Here is a 17,646-nt window from a genome sequence, read left to right as displayed (position 1 = left end):
TCAAGTCCTCACCAACTCTTGTTGAATGCATTGCATCATTTTACATTTATCACATAACATACTGTATATAATATTATCAGCATATGAAGACATTTTACCTAAAGGAGAACTGTTAGGAATGTTTACTGCATTGCTAAGGGAGCTGCCATTATTTCTGTTGGAGAGAGGGCCCTTCGGAACCTGTGCACTGAGGAAGGGCATGCAAAGCAATACCCTTGCCCTGATGTTTAGCATTTCGCTGCTTCAAGTACTTTTTTAAAATGTACAAAATCTGCTCTTTCATTAGCTCAGTTTTCCTTTTTCATTATTTGAATGTGAACTTGGTTCCTGTGGAGGACAGGACTTGATAATTACAGTCAGCCCTTTGCAATTATTAGTAAGGAACCAGGTAACAGCACTGACATTTAATATTTAATTGTTTTTGATCAACATTAATTAGTCACAGATGCACACCAGATTCCCATTTAATTAAATGCTCTTGGGAACACATTGTGGGCTCAGGGATTCTAACCACATCAAAAAGTAAATGTTCAAGTTTAAAAGTTAGGCCCTAGAGACCCAGGCATCCATGGAGAGGAAATTCCAGATGTCTAGCATTCTCCCTCTGCTCAGAAATGAACCGCCTACTCCCGGACCCTGGAACTGATACCCTGTGGGTTCCTGCTGGGACCTTCCAGGCTGCAGCCACCACCTCTTCTCCCGCTGGCCTCATCGAGGCTGCCCTCTCTACTGAATCCTTCCCATCCACGCACAGACGTGAGTAAGGCCTCTTACCTACAAACCTGCTATCGACTCCTCCCCTTTTCAAGCTATGGCTCCTTTTCTGTGTCTCTCATTGTAGAAACACTCCTTGAAAAGACTGTGTACACTCACTGTCTCCAGTCTTTCCCCTCCTAGTCTCTCTCAACCCTATTGTCTTCGGACTTGGGCTCTGACCCCTCCAAGGAAACTGTTCTGGTCAGTGCAACTGAAAAAACCTTCTTGATGTTAAATCCAACGGCCGATTCTCCTTCTTCACTTGACCTGGTTCATCGTGTTCTCTTTCTCGAAACATTTTCTTCATTTGGCATCCAGGAAGCCTTTTTTTTTTTTGGTTTTCTTCCCACACATGGTCATTCCTTCTCATTCTCCTTTGCTGATTCATCCCCAGCCTCTACATGTGAGAGGGTCACAAGGCTCAGTCCTTGTTCTAACTTTCTCCTCTGGCCATGCTCATCCCATAGGAGATCTTAGAAAAGCACATATATGCATTGAATTCCCCATTTTTATCTCCAGTACCGGCCTTTCCCCTGCTTACTCTGCATTTCCACTTGAACCTTGGCTAAACCTGGGTTCCTTAGAAATAAGAGCCTGAGGCAAAGCTCCTACGTGGGCATGCTCTATTGAAGAAGTGCAATCCCAGGGCAGAAAGGGAGGGCAGAGGGAAACAAACACAAGAGGTACATTATCAAGCTAGCCCCAGATTCACAAGAACACAGCCAGTGTCCAGGTAACACGAGAACATCTCCAGAGGGGGAGGGGGGGGCAAGGAAGGGGACTACGGAGCTACAGTGTTACCTCTTGGGAAGGAGATAGAATTCATTGGTTGACTCCTTTTCGTCTCTTGTCTCTCAACGATAAATGTTTACCCCTGAATCTCTGGGTTGTAGTCTGGGTTTTTGTGCTCCTTGGGGATGTCAGCTCCCCCAGCTCTGGGTTAGGACGTGATCTGGTCTCAGAAGTGTTGGGAGGAAGCACAGCCTCTGTGTCTGGCCACTTGGATTTTGTGCCTGGAGCTTTTGCCTGATGGAGGTTAGCTGGAGCCTGGCCCTCTCCCTAGGGAAGACTGAGACAGCCTGTGGTCTTAGCAGGAGGCCATTAGTTGCAGTGGCCTCTCTGAGTAAGCAGGGGGTTGGGGAAATAGGGGGTAGCGCACAAACTGGGTCTACCGGGCGGCTCCAAACTTAACCGTGCTGACATGGAATTCCAAATTCTGTTTCTGCATACAAGCTTCCTTTTCCCGTCTTACTGTAAACTCCCATCTTTCCACTCGCTCACCCCAAACATCTTAGACCCATCCTTAACTCCTCCTTTCCACCCCCCAAACCCCACATCTTGTCCGTCAGCAAATCCCATAAGTTCTACCTTCAGGAAACACCCAGAAGCCAACCTCTTCTCATTGCCTCCTCTTCCATCATCCTTAGATGGTGGAAGAGTCTTCCTGCCTGGCTCTCTGCTCCTTGCCCCAACACTGTTCTTGATACAATGGTCAGAGTGGTCTTTGTTAAACACAAGTGAAGTGGTACCATTGCTCCTCTTGATAACTCCTAATGTCTTCCTATCCCAGTCAGAGTAAAACCAAAGTCTTTGTCGTGGCCTCCAAGGTTCTACACCATCAGCTTTTACCACCCCTCTTGAAACAACAAATTCAGCCCCACTTGCTATCATGGCACCATGTGCCCAGCAAACTGACGACCTTGTTAGACATGACGGCCGTTTCACTCTTCGGAGCCTGCCCCCAGGACTGGCAATCGCTGCAAAGCAAGACCAGAACTAGCCGCTCCCTATGGCCATAGGCGGAAGAGAACATCAGAACAAACTGCTGCCTCTTGTTACGGCGCCCCAACACAGCCCAGGGGCCACACAGCAGCGACCCCCCACCCAACCTTCTTTTAATCCAATAAAGGCTCAAAGCCCCCACCCCTCAAGACTGGTGTATCTGTCTACACTGAGCCTCTCTTTTCTTGGAGAGTGAATAAAAACTACTCTCTACACTTTCTTCTCTTTGTGAATTCTTTTACAGCCCATATTATCTTCTACCTTAACAAGCATGGTTAGTTTCTTCTTGGTGACTCAGAAGCGCTTGGTGACACGCTTGGTGACCCATGCCCCCCTTCTGGGGACTAATCATTGGCCTGCGGGCACATAGCCCCAGTCTCTGCCTCCACTGTCACCCAGCCATTTTCCTTCTGTACCTGTCTCTGTATTCTTCTCCTCTTCTCGTAAGAATATTGGTCATTTTGGACTTAGGGCTCCTCTTATTCCAGAATGATCTAATCTTAACTGATTACATCTGCAATGACCCTATTGCCAAATAAGATCACATTTGGAGAGTCCAGGAGGGACATGAATTGGGTGGGGAACACTGTTCAACCCAGTATATCTGCTTCAAGGTCACAAAGCATTAAGTTTGTGAAGTGTCTCTATCATCTCCTCTTGACATGGACCTTTTCATTAAATTGTTTAACTTAGCCCTGGCTGGTGTGGCTCAGTGGATTGTGGGCCAGCCTGCCAATCAAGGGGTCACCAGTTCCATTCCCAGTCAGGACACATGCCAGGGCGGTGGGCTAGGCCCCCAGTAGGGGGCACACTAGAGGCAACTACACATCCATGTTTCTCTCCCTCTCTCCTTCCCTTCCTTTCTCTCTAAAATTTAATTTAATTATAAAATTAAATTTAATGAAATTAATTAAAAAAATAAATAAGATCTTTAACATTTTTTGACTCAATTTTTTTCAGTGTTTAAATTTTTTTATTGATTTGAGAGAGAGAGAGAACATTGATTTATTGTGCCACCATTCACGCAGCCATCGGCTGATTCTTGCATGTTCCGTAAGCAGGAATTGAATGCATAACCATGCAATGTCAGGACAGCGCTCTAACCAACTGAGCTACCCGGCCAGAGCCCCTTCCATTACATTTGAACCCCACGCTCCCATTATGTTATATATTCAGGACATATGATTGAGGAGTTTAATAATTGGAAAGAACAAGAATTACCCCAATGGGATGCCACTGTACACCTACCAGATTGGCAACAACTTTCGAGTGCAATTAAAAACCAGCTGTTGGCAAGGGAATGAAATAACAGGAATGTTCATTCACTGCTGGTGAAAATGTAAACTGGTATGATCACTTTGGGATAAAGCTGGCAATATCCAAAGAGCTGAAGATAAGCATGTTCTACTGCTCCCTTTAGTTCTATGTCCTACAATCCTACAAAAATGCATGTCAATACTCATAAGGATGCATTTACAAGAATTAGGAGCCTTGCCCTGACTGGTGTAGCTCAGTGGGTTGACCGCAGGCTGTGAACCAAAGGGTCACCAGTTTGATTTCCAGTCAGGGCACATGCCCAGGTTACAGGCCAGGTCCCCAGTAGGGGGCACACAAAAGGCAACCACACATTGATGTTTCTCTTCCACTCTTTCTCTTTCCATTCACCTCTCTAGAAACAAACAAACAAAATAAATAAAAGCAAGAAAATGAGTAACGCGAAAGGCAGGACAGCAGTTATGCTAGCAGGGAGGAAGGGGCTGTGATCCAGCAAAGAACACACTTGGGAGTGGGCTTCTGGGGTGCTGGTAACGTTCAATTTACAACAATTTATTTGTTATGCTGTTTTTATGTTCTAGCACTTTTCTGTATTTTAGCTTCTGGACTTTGGAACCAAACAAAGAAACTACTTAGTAGCTGTTTGAATACATTGCTGACGGGACAAAACTATAAGACCCCACTTGAAGAAAGAAGATAATGAAACAAAAAAAAATGTGAATCTCCCTTTAAGAAAGGAGTTAGTTTTTAATAGAAGGGAAACAAATGAAAAAAACCCACTGAAATAAAAAAGACCTCTGTGCAGGTGCTGTGCTATAAAATATTCTCATCCGTGTTGTTAAATGAAGCTGGATTTACAACCTGGTAAACGAAACAAAGAGCTTGTGTCGAGCTGATGAACCTGCTGGAGCTCAAGTCTAGTGTACTTAAGTGACAGTTTTTGCTTTTTCATTTTTTTCTATCCAATGTAAAAAGATGCTGGCTTCTATCGTTGTGAAATTGCTTTACTGCAAGACTGTCTTAACCCATTTGAAATGCAAACTTCTATCTTTGTGAAACTTGTCCCATACAATTGAGAGAAGTCTTAGTGACACTAATAATGACTTATGTAGACAGAGTCCCAACTGGGAACTAAGCCCTACTTTCAGCAGATTGTAGTTATTGAAACATTTTGCCATGACAGCCTTTAAATACTTCCTTACTTTGTGACACAAGAAACTGTTCCATTCCAGAGTCATCTCATATTTTCTCTGGTACAGCCATGGCGTCTCAGTGTTTTCCAAGGAGCCCTGGATTTTTTTAGTAGAGGATGGTATTTAGAAGCCAAGATCTAGGCTTCCATATTGCTTCTGGTGGGCCATTGTTAGTAGGGCCCCTCAGCAAACAGGCACAGGGAATACACACATATACGCATATTTTTATTTCTATCTCTATTATACCAAATGCCATGAGTTCACACTGATACATTGAATTCCAGTCGAACAGCACAGTTCTTTGAAGCTTTCCCCATTTTCATGCTTGTAACTCCCTCCTCCAGCACTGAGAAATCTACTTTTAAATATTTTGAATGTAACAAAGTTTATAATGCGTGTATTGCTGGTCTTTTAAAAAATGTTTTTCTCATTTATATTGGGCTTTGCTCTCCAAGAACTATCAAAACTCCAGATTTCATTTATTTTATTCATTCAACCAACATATGTTTATCAAGCAAATACTATGTTTTCGGGTAATGTTCTTGGGTTTGGGGATACAGCAGTGAACAAAACATCGCATTAGGAAAGGAATGTTGAAAGACAATGATAGATAAAAAGCTAGGAAATGGTAAAGCTGGGATCTGAACCCAGACAGCCTGGCTCCAGAATTCATACTTTACCATCTGCCTCTGATTGCTTTTGTAATTGCTCTCTGCCTTCCACAGAATTTTACAGCTCTCTTGAATCCAATAAAAATGCCTCTGTCAGCTTCTAAATCTACCCAATGCATCTTCCACATTATTTTTTCTTATACTCAGTGTCCAAATCTGTGAGAATACACTAATGCCAACCTGCTGGGAGGATAAATGAAATTATATGAGATGCCTGGTGCTACTTGTAGACACATCATAGGTATTCAGTGAAGTTAATTTTCCTTTTCTATTTCAACATAAATGCTACCCTATAAAGTTCTTCCAGAACAAAGTCTCTTTTCTTCATTCAGTCAATAATTTATTCATATATAGCCATTTATTCCTTTTTTGAGATTTTATTTATTTACTGTTAGAGAGAGGGGAAGGGAGGGAGAAAGATAAGGTGAAAAACATTGATGCGAGAGAGAAACATCGATCATTTTTGCTTTTTGTACGAGCCTCGACTGGGGACCAAACCCACAGTCCAGGCATGTGCCCTGACTGGGAATCTTGCCTACAACCTTTAGCTTTGTGGGTCAACGCCCAACCAACTGAGCCACACTGGTCAGGGCCCATTCATTCTTACATTCATTCAGAAAGCGTTTATCGAAAATCCAATATATACCAGGCTCTCTGCTAGTCACGGGGGATACAGGAATGGTACAGCCCCCATTCTCCAGGAGCTCACAGCCACATCCAGGAGACACACAAACAGTTACAATACAATCGATACGTATTACAGTTCAGATGAGAGCTAGAAGGGTGGTCACGGAAGAAGCCTTCCATGAAAGTACGGGCTCTGACATAACAAGGACTGGAACAGCAGTTCTGCTGTTAAAGTTGCCAAGGACAGCTAGATGAAAACATACACAGGTGAATGAATTTGATTCAGTTCAACAAATCTCTCATAGACGATCTTACTGCCCAAGGCACTGTGCTCTGAACTGGGAGTGTGCAGGTGTAAAGGGGGCACCTCAAGGCTCTTGATGAGCTTCCACAATACTTTTCCTGGCAAATACAAACTTCCATAAAGAGATATTTCAATAAATGGAGTGAATTGTAGGGGTAGGCAAGCTCCTGTGACAATGGGATGGTGAAGGGGGGCTCTAAGGTCTCTTAACGCAGGTCTCCTGGAATGAACTTGTTGAATTGAAGGGTGGCTACTTGTAGTAGATAAATGACAGTCACTGACAGCTTCTAATCAAAGGAATAGTATAGTCAAATTGGTATTTATTGATAGGATGGAGGAAGGAAGACCAAAATCGATGACACCAGCAAGGAGGCTGAATTAAGAATGCAAAGCGTGGGGTAGATGTTTGGTGTGTAGAATATGGCTGTTGTGCAAGTTCTTGGACAGTTTGTAGAGTGAACAGAGCATCGATGGAAGGTTCCCTGTGAAACACTCTTCCAGCATCTGGCAGAGAAGAAGCAGCCCTGGAAGGACACCTAAAGAAGAGTGAGAGGAGGACTAGGAGAGACTGGTGTAATGTTCTTGGGCTTGGGGATACAGCAGTAAAAGTATGGGTTCTTTCACTGCTCTTTCAAAAACGAGCGAAGAGAAGGCAGAGACAAGGAGGTTCAGGAAGGAGGGAGCAGTCGTGTCCACTGCTGTACAGAGGTCCAAAAAGCCTCCACGTGATTGGCAATAGGGGACCTTTAGCCAGAGCAGTTTCTATGTAAGTGGCGCAGGTGGGAGTTTCACTGCAATAAACGAGTGAATGAGGGAGTAGAAAAAGTCAAGGTGAGGACGAAAATGAATGAATAAATCAAGCGCCGTGCCCTCACTTGCCTTAGGAATTTCCAGAGCCGACGTCGGGAGCTGGTGCGGAGGAAGGGCCTTCCAGACAGGGCTCTGGCTGCCACCTAGGAAACCTGATAGCCTCGAAACCCTCAGGTAGGCGCGGCTCCAAGGTCAGGGTCACCTCGGGCCTCTCAGCAACCCGTCACCTTGACGACCAACTCAAAAAAACTGTGACGAACGGAAGCAGTCAAATCATCTCGCGATATCTGGCGGCCGACGCCGGTCTTCTGGGTCCGGGAACGGCGGCCAGCTCTCGCGAGTCTTCCCTGGAGTCGGAGCGCGGGGCCGGGTAGTAAGCAAAGCTGTAGTTTAGGGCGAGAAACATGTCGGATTCAGAGCTCGGCAGGAAGTGGGACCGGTGCTTGGCGGATACGGTCGTCAAGATAGGTAAGAGGCTCCTCGTCCCTGGCAGCCCCCGCCCGGAGCCGATGAGCCAGCTCAGGGCTTCGCTGATCTGGAGGGCGGAAGGGAAGCTCCGCGAGAGGTCAGGCTGCCCGGCCTGTTCCAGTCCCTCAGGCCAGGGCCGGGTGCCCGAGCCCGGGCTGGAGGTCACTCGGGCGGTGGGGGGCACGGGCCGGAGGAGCCAGGGCTGCGCCGAGTGGAAGTAGTGGAGTTGCGCCCGGAGGAGGTGGGGAGGAGGGGTTGGGTTGGCAGGTGGCACAACCGCGTGCCAGAGGCTCGAAATTCTCCCTGGGGCCACATCTCCGGCACCGGGAGTGGAGCCTGGTCAGGAGGCCAGGTCCCACCCCAGCTGAAACTAAAGTGCCTTCTAAAGGAGGTCATCGGGAGCACTTTATAACACCGCCAGGCCCTAACGTGAGTTGCTGTCATTCCCGAGTTGTAACCTGATTTATCCGGCCTGAAACCGGAGAGACTCAGTGACGGTGAGCTGGAATGAGAAGTGCCCTGGAAAGTAAGACATTGGTCACTTTGTAGTCCTTAATGTAACTGTAGCCTTTTCACACGTGCTCAGGGGCGACACGCATTACCAAGAGGGAATTCCTTTACGGAGCGAACGTTAAGTGCCAGACACTGTGCTGGGTGCGCAATTTCATTCATTACCCCATTGCGGGTCATGAAATTGAGAGGCCGATGAGGGGATTTGCTCGGGGTCTAATCAATGGCAAGGGTATTTGCCATTGGGTATTACCCATTAATGGGTATTTATCCCAGGCTTTCTGGGTTTATCCCAGGTCCCATGCTCCTTCTTCCATACTCATTTTTATTAACCAAATTTGATGTGTGTGGAAATCTTAGGGTACTTACTAGGATTGTCCTTGAATGAAATATAGGAAAAGAAATAAGATTGTAAGCTCCTTGACAGCAGTGATGTTTTTGGTTTATTCACTGCTGTATCCCCAACCCCTGGAAGGCTGCTTAGTAAAAGTCGTTGAGAAGAGAGAATCAATGAAGTAATGTATCTCAGATATTCAATACCACTTCACCCTTGAATTCACTACTTACCAGCTGTGTGATTTAGGGCAAGTTATTTAACTTCTCCATGCCTGCTTCGTCATTTGTAAATGGGCAGTAAAAATGATTACTATCTCCTGGACTTGTGAAGATAACATGAATTAGTTTTATGTAAAGGCTTGAGTATGACTCACTAAGAATGGATTATTTTGCAACTGACCAAAGAAATACCCAATTTTTGTTAATAGCTTACGTTTTAGAGAGAAGATTTAACACCTAGATATGAAATGACCAAAGTAGTTACCACCCAGTATGACGTAGTAGTTAAGAATGGGTGGTAGATAGAGCTGAGTTTGAAATCATCCACTCTCAGGAGTCATCTCCACACCCAGTAGTCTTGTAGCTTTGAGTAAAGTCGCTTCCTTAAATGTGGACAAAGAGACAGATTTACCTAAGAGGATTATGAAGAATGAAGGTCAGAAAAATACGTAAGATACTTGGCAGAGTGCCTGGCAATGTGCATGTAGTAAATGGTGGTAGTGATTGCTGATAGTAGTATTGTTTTGCCAGTGACAATCTCGTGAGGCAGTGTGCAGTGCCGGCTTTTGTGAGTGGGACAGTGGTTGGGGGTGTGGCATACACAGGTAAAAATAGATGAAGCGAGGTGATGTCTGACTACAGATAAAAATGAAAATGATTCCGACTCTTTTTACTATAGCACTATAATAAATCACATAAGTGGATTGATGGGCTAAGGTGGTCTAGTAAGGGTTTGCATGGGGAATGGGCCGGTTAACTGACCTTTGGAGAAGGACTCGGCTGTGGATGGTCAGGAAGGGCAGGAGAACCTGAGCAGAAGCCTAATGGAACGTACAAGGAGGAGGAGACTGAAGCCCGGAAAGGTCAAGTGGCCGGAAGCGGAGGAGCTGGTTAGAACCTAGGCATTGTCATTTCGGAACCCCTGTTCCTCAGGGAAGGTTGGTTCAGGTGAAGTCAGAACTGTGACACGTCTCGGAGAGACTCCACTTTGACTTCAAGGCTTTTTTACATGCATTCTGTAGATTCAAGGCCTGTGCTTTAGATTAAAGCTACTACTTGATGCTTCCAGGTCTCATTACACATAGGCCAATGGGGAATCATGGGATGGTTTTAAACGACAAATACTTGTTGAGCTCTGGGCCAGTCCATGGGCAAATAGAGAAGCAGAAGGCATTTCACTGCCCTCACCAGGGAATCGGTGTGATAGAATGGAATATTCATACTGTTCTGGCAGTGTTTTATACAGAACAGATTTGGAGTAGAGGAGGCAAGCAGTACTGTAAATGTGAAGCGATAAAAGTCTGAACTGCTAGGCCAGAAAGAAATATTTGAGAAACTCCAAACTTTTTCCCCATTTATAAAATGAAAACAGTATAACCTACTTCCTAGACCAGCACAGTGTCAAGGACGGAGTAGGAACTCAATAGCTGCTATTTTTTCTTATTTTCTCTCTAACTGGTTAACTTTACCTTGTCTTCATTCCTTATAAAGATGACTCCTGGCCCCGGCTGGGCAGCTCAGTTGGTTAGAGCGCTGACCCAATACACCAGGGTTGCGGGTTCAATGCCCCATCAGGGCACACAACAAGAGGCAACCAATGAATGCATAGGTGGGTAGAACAACAAGTCCATGGTTCTCTTTCTCTCTCTCTGTCTCACTCCCTTCCTTTCTCTCTAAGAATTAAATGATTGCAAGGTTAGAACTTGGGTACATGGTAATGTCATTGATCAGAATTTGGAAGTAAAACAGGAGTGGGGTATGTGTATCTCACTTACACCAAGTAACATATAAGACTTAGTAACTGGTTATATTTAACAGGAGAGAGACTATAGGGAGAAAACAAGGTCACGATTTTGGTTGCTTTTCTCAAGCTTACGTAGTTGAATTTGAGAGTGATATCTGAGAAGTTGAAAGGGGGAGCTGAGTTCAGATTTTGAGGTGGTTGTCCTTTTAGTGATGGTCTTAGAGACGGGGCATAAGAGGGGCGAGGCATGGAGTCTAACTTTGGGAGGCTTTATTTAGTCGGAGGGTCCTTGAGGCTGTGGGGGTGGAGTGGTGAGGGTGCTAGCTCCTGCTCCTTTTAGGCGGCGAGAACTCTTTAAACCTCTTGGGAGGCGCGCTTTTCTAGCGCTTCAGGATGGGAATGGACTCGGAGTGGCAGCCTGTCAGAAGACAGAGGGGTTTAGAAGAGTCAGGCAGGGAAAGAAGGGGCCAGTGCAGGTGTCAGTTCCCTCTTGGTACTTCTACACTCTCCGCCCTGACCAACGCCGAGGGGCAGCCATGGTGAGTGGACAGCTCCCTTTGTGAGCACATCTCTGTTTGGCTAAAGCCTTTTTGTTTTTGCCCCACTTGCTTGCTGGGGGGGGGGGGACTTTTAATTATTCATGTTTGACCTAGATGTTACACAGGTACCTTAGGCTGCATTTCCTTTTTAAAAAATATATTTTATTTACTTTTAGAGGGGAAGGGAGGAAGAAAGAGAGGGAGAGAAACATTAATGTGTGGTTGCCTGTCATGTGCCCCATTCTAGGTACCTGGTCTGCAACCCAGGCATGTGCCCTGACTGGGAATCAAACTGGTGACCCTTTGGTCACTTGCTTAATTCACATGTTTGATCATGTGTCCTTATGCTCTGGGGACTTTTATCAACTTTTTATTTCACCTGGGGATGTAAATTACTGTCAGTAAGTCTTAATGTTAAAGGAGTATTAGAAACGTTTGGAAGTCATCAACCAAGAAACGTAAATCAGAGAGCACTTTTATTTTCAAACAAGTAGAGAGTGATGCTTTAAATGCTAGTGCCAGCGCCTTACTGCAGGAAATGAACAAGGGATGAAGAATATTACATTTCATAAATGTCATGTTCGGTAGTTTTATGTGAATGCGTCATTAATGGCTTTTGATAATTTTACGGATTTATTTTTAAGTTTGTTATCAGATTTATTGGATGCTCTGGTTTTCTTTCCTCATTCACTTCAGGGCCTGTGCCGTTTATTGTCCTTGTAGTGCTGAGTGATTTGTCTTGTATGCACCCATATACCTCACACATTCTTGTTAATGAAAATGGGAAGATTAGGCTCTTGCCAGTATAGACTGGATGGGAGGGTCTGTATATTCTGTTTCCAGGGAAAATCAGATTGCAGATGAGAAAGCCATAGATACGAGGCCTATGGAGGTGCCTCCCTGTGGCTTGAGCATCTGAGCCCTGCACACGTGGGTCACCCAAGCACCGACACTGCCTCGGGGTCCTGTTGCGACTCCCTCCTAAGTGCTAAAGGCCAGCACTGGAGGCTGTATCTCGTGACCAAGGTAATGTGTGTGTGACAAAAGCCAGAGCTTCAGGGCTGCAGATTTGCAGGAGACTTTGAGGAAAACCTGGTTCCAGTACTTCCTGGGTTCATATGGAGGTCCTGGGAATCCCTAATGTGACTTGAAAAGCTATGAAATTGGTGGTGTCCCTCTTCCCTGTGTTTCACTCCCACTGTGAGACCAGAATAAGGGATATCTGGTGTTACTAATCTGTGTGTTGGTCAGGGAATCTGAAGTGGTTGGGGGAGGGGTGGGCCAAGGCTGTTGATACTTGTCTGAAAAAGGCTGTTTTTGCAAGACTGGTATATTAAGCACTACAGTGTTTTTTGTTTTCTTTGTGACAAGGAAAAATGCAGGCCATGGGCATTTGTAAGCAGCCCCTAGAATGTATTTCGTTCAGTGGACCATGGTGGTAGCATTCGTGTGCCTTTGCTTTTCTTTTACCCATCTTTTCCCATTAGAAATAAATGCACTTCCAATAAGCACCTCTCTGTGCCCTTTCCCCTCATCTATAAAATAATAGTACCTGCCTCAGAGGGTTGTTGTAAGTAAGGAAATGAAATAATCCCTGTAGAGCAGTTAGGACATTAGCTGTTCTTGATAAATGTTAGCTGCATTAGCTATCATAAGTTAACACATTTGCTCTAATCTTGGCCGTTGTGAGTAATATGGAAACTTAACTGCACACACACGCACATGCACACACACGTAGTCTGTCCAGGAAAGTGTCCAGCCATTGTTAATGTAATGAGAACAGTTTGCACAACACTGATGTAACCTGGCAGCCAGGGAGACTGGACTGGAATGTGCATGTGTGAACAGTGACGACTTCACTGTACTAGTCAGTGAGGGTGGTAGACACTGTTGACTGAGCATGTGCACTGTGTGGCCATCACATTAAAAGTGGCTGAGCAAGTAGAGCAATGAATCTGCATCAAGGATGGTTCAGAGGCTTTTGGGGATGATGCAATGAGTGCAGCGGAAATAAAAGTGAGGCACATGTGCTTCAAAGATGGTTGAGAATCTGTTGAAAGTGATCCATGTTCTGGAAGAACTGCAACAAGCAGAACACCTGAGAAGGTTGAACATGAACAGACTGCAATAACAAAACAAAGATCAGTGATCGACAATGCAAGAACTAGAAACTAATCTGGGGATTTCAAAATCTACTGTGTCTGAGATTTTGATGTAGGATCTTGGGAAGAAACGTATTGTGGAAAAATTTGCTCCATGGCTTCTGTCACCAGAGTAGAAGGAATGCTACTCAGTAGCAGTTGCTAATGACTTGATTCAGGCTGCTCCCAGTGAACCAGATTTCCTCAAGGTCGTAACTTTGAAGGGGACTAAGGTGTCATTGCCCTTTGTACAGTGTTTCTTGTGTTTTGTATCTGCTTCAATAAATGTCTCTATTTTTTGTATTGCATGGATGGGTATTTTCTGGACAGGCCAAAACTGTGTGTGTGTGTGTAACAATGACATGTAATCATTAATGTGTATTCTTCCCAACACAGTACCAGGGATTGTGACAAGCCCGGGGTATGGGGGTTGCACAGATGAATAGGCACTGGCCCTTCCCTCGAAGGGCTTATCTCTCTCTTTTTTTTAAGATTTTATTTATTTATCTTTAGAGGGGAAGGGAAGGAGAGAGGGAGAGAAATATCAACGTATGGTTGCCTCTCATGTGTCCCCTGCTGGGAACTGGCCCGCAGCCCAGGCATGTGCCCTGACTGGGAATCAAACCGTGATCCTTTGGTTCACAGGCCCGAGCTCGATCCACTGAGCCACACCAGCCAGGGCAAGGGGCTTATCTCTGTGAGGAGTGTGAAAAGGAGGTGGTGATATTGGAGTTTCATCTTGGGACAAGATGTAGGCGTTCAGTGGGTGGGCCAGGTGGAGGACTGCATTCCAGGCCCCAGAAACTGTCCAGGCAACGTCTCAGGGGAAAGACTTTGAGTCCTGCGGGGAACGATGGTAATGGCTGCCATTTTTTGAGCACGTACCATGGCCCAGCGTGTTACATGCATTATATCATTCAATCCTATATTTTCCCAATTTCGTATTGTGATAAAATATACGTAATCGATCACCATAACCATGTTTAAGCGCACAATGGGCGGCAGTATCAAACGTATTCATAATGCTGTGCAGTTGTTACTATCACCCATCTCCATGACTTCTTTTCTCCTTTTTAAGCTGAAACTCTGTCCCCATGTGATAATGACTCCCCGCTCCCAGCTCCCCCAGCCCCTGGCAACCACCCCCCACTCTCTGTCTCCATGAGTGTGACTGTTCTAGGGACCTCACGTGAGTAGAATTGGGCAGGATTTGTCTTTTTCAGACTAGCTTACCTCTCTTCTCATTATGCCTTCGAGTTTCATGTATGTTGTAGCATATGTCAGAATTTCATTCCTTTTTAAGGCTGACTAATATTCGTGTATGTGTGTGTTCACTTGTTGATGGACACTTGGGTTGCTTCCACATTTTAGCAATTGTGAGTAGTGGTGTTATGATCATGGGTGCATACCCAGAAATGGAATTCTTGGATCATATATTCGTTCCACTTTTGGTATTTTGAGGACCTGCCATACTGTTTTCCATGGCAGCTGTACCATTTCTCATTCCTACCAGCAGTGCACAAGAGTCTCAATTTCTTCACGTCATTACCCTCCCTCCCTTCCTCTTTTCCCTCCCTCCCTCTTTTCCCTCCCTTCCTCTTTTCCCTCCCTCCCTCTTTTCCCTCCCTTCCTCTTTTCCCTCCCTTCCTCTCTTTCTTTTCTTGATAGTAGCTATCGTAGTGGGTGTAAGGTAGTATTTTATTGTAGTTTTGATTTTCATTTCCCTAATGATTAAGGGTGTCGAACATCTTTTCATGCGTGTATTGGCCATTTGTTTATCTTCCTTGGAGAAATGTCTTTTCAGTATCTTTGTTGTTGTGTTTTAGGCACTCGTTCTGTGTATATTCTGGATATTAATTTCTTACTGGATATATGGTTTGCAAATATTTTTCTGGTATGTTGGATGCCTTTTTACTCTGTTGATATTGTCTTTTTTTGAGCTGCAGGAGACTTTATTGATCTAACAGTTGAGGATGAATTCATGCACAGGGAGGTGGTAGTGGTGGTGTGGCCATGGCTGCTTGTGTATCTGGTCCGGTGGCTGCTGGTAAGCACATCTGGGGCCCGTGTGATGCCATCCTGACTACCCAGCACTTGCACCTGGAAGGCAGACACGGGTGGGGTCCCACTGCCCCTGGGGGACAGTGGCCTCTCACACAGTGTGAGAGGAGGAGGTTTGTAAATGTGTGTAAGGAAGAGAGAGAAGAGAGAATTACATTTTTTTTTCCAAACTGCCAAAGGAGGTTCTACAACTTGGTGGGTATTGATAGACTGATGCATTGACAGATTGATTGATTTTTAAATTTTATGGAACAGTTCATCATCCATTTACCTCATTTCCAACACACGTACTCCCCCCGCGCCTTCATTGTCACTGAGTCATGCTGAAATGGACAGCCAGCCAGCATTGCATGGTGTTGCTCACACCCACCCAGGTGTTGCGTTTGGGCTTCGTTGTGTTATGATATTGTCTTTTGATGGACAAAATTTTTAACTTTTCATGGAGTCTAGTTTGTCTATTTTTTTGTCGTTGCTTGTGCCTTTGGTCTCTGGGCAGGAAAAACCTCCATGTTTCTCTTTTACTCACATACCCCCAAGGACTTCTGACATCTGATGTGGGAGTTTTCCACTCTAGGTGATTCTCTGACTCCAGCTAGATGTCCTGTAGTTCAGTTCAGTTCTGACACTAACTGGAGTTAGCACGGACCACCCCGCCCGTCCCGTCCCCATGCTGAGGGCTCTTTCCCATCTGTCTGGCCGCACCTCAGGTGGCAGTCACAAGTGTAGATTGTGACCTCTGCTTCTGACTGGCTGGCTGTGTGAATCAGAGTCTTACCCCAACCCCCTCATAAAACTTAAGAAAGCAGTTGCTTTACTAGAGCACCAGTTTATTACCAAGGAGATTAAAGAATGTGAATAAACGGTCAAACAAAGAGCTAGACACATAGGGTAAGACCCTGAAGAGGTCCCAAGAGCAGGACCTTCCGTTTCTGTGGGGTTAGAGCCTGTCACCTTTCAAGTCGTGGGTGTGTCACCAACCTGGAAGCTCTCAGAATTACATACATTTTGAGATTTTTATAGATGCTTCATCACAAAGGTACAGTCAGTCCTTGATTAATTTCTAGCTCTTCTCCTGTTTTTGGAGAATGGGGACGGGACGGGCAGGGGAGGCTGAAAATCCCAAGGTTGGCTTGGTCTTTGTGGTGACCAACCCCCATCTGAGGCTCTCCAGGAGCTCACTGAGAGTTGCTTCATCACAAGGAGAGACACTCCTATCACCCAGGAAATTCCAAGGGGTTTAGGAGCTCTGTGCTTGGAACTGGGGACAGAGGACCTATATGTGTGTGTATATGCGTATATATATTTGTTTCCTATTATTTTACAGTGTTGTGTTAACAAAGTCATTACCAAACCCAATGCAGGGAAGCTTTTGCTCTATGTTTTATTTAAGAGCTTTATAGTTTCAGGTTTTATATTTAGATCTTTGAGCCATAATGAGTTAATTTTTGTATTTGGTGTCAGGTAAGGGAGGGTCCAACTTTGTTCTTTTGCATATAGATATCCGGTTTTTGTAGCACCATTTATTTAAAAAGACTATTCTTTCTTCATTGAATGGCCTTGGCACCCCTGTCAGAAATCATTTGATCATACACGAGGGTTCTCTGTTCATTGGTCTGTATGTACAGGGTTTGTTTCCGGGCTCTCTGTTCATTGGTCTGTATGTACAGGGTTTGTTTCCGGGCTCTCTGTTCATTGGTCTGTATGTACAAGGGTTTGTTTCCGGGCTCTCTGTTCATTGGTCTGTATGTACAAGGGTTGTTTCCGGGCTCTCTGTTCATTGGTCTGTATGTCTTGATGCCAGCAGTGCACTGTTTTGATTACTGTAGCCTTGTGGCAAATTTTGAGATCAGGAAGGGTGAGTTTTCCAGACTTGCTCTTATTTTTCAAGATTATTTTGACTTTTGAGGATCCCTTGATATTTCATGTACATTTTTTAATGAGTTTTTTGATTTCTTTAAAAAATATGTCGTGGTATTCCGATAGGGATCTGTAGATTGCTTTGGGTAGTATTGGCATCTGTTACCAAATAATGATCTGTGGTATGGAATCCCGCATTCTGTTTATCCATCTGTCAGCTCATGGGCATTTCCGCTGTTCACGGTTTCTGGCTGTTAGGAATTATGCTGCTGTCACCCAGTGTACAACCGTTTGTGTGGACATACATTTTCATTCCTCTTGGGTATGCAACGGGATGGAATTGATGGGTTGTA

At 44.9% G+C, this 17,646-nt stretch overlaps 1 protein-coding gene across 1 annotated transcript in view; it reads left to right on the top strand.

The window, feature by feature from the left end:
* Positions 1-7,734: 7,734 nt before the first annotated feature.
* Positions 7,735-17,646, top strand: part of MICOS10 (mitochondrial contact site and cristae organizing system subunit 10) — a 33,630-nt gene continuing 23,718 nt past the window's right edge. Inside the window, exon 1 of the mRNA XM_037140079.2 lies at positions 7,735-7,886. Within this exon, the coding sequence (XP_036995974.1) occupies positions 7,823-7,886 (64 nt within the window). The 5' untranslated portion in view covers positions 7,735-7,822. The remainder of the gene's footprint in view (positions 7,887-17,646) is intronic.

Source organism: Artibeus jamaicensis, unplaced genomic scaffold, assembly GCF_021234435.1.
Source record: "Artibeus jamaicensis isolate MK-2021 breed Jamaican fruit bat unplaced genomic scaffold, CSHL_Jam_final scaffold_847, whole genome shotgun sequence".
In the NCBI taxonomy this organism is placed as follows: domain Eukaryota; kingdom Metazoa; phylum Chordata; class Mammalia; order Chiroptera; family Phyllostomidae; genus Artibeus; species Artibeus jamaicensis.
Note: the sequence above shows the minus strand (reverse complement) of the source record. Positions and strands in the feature narration are given on the sequence as shown.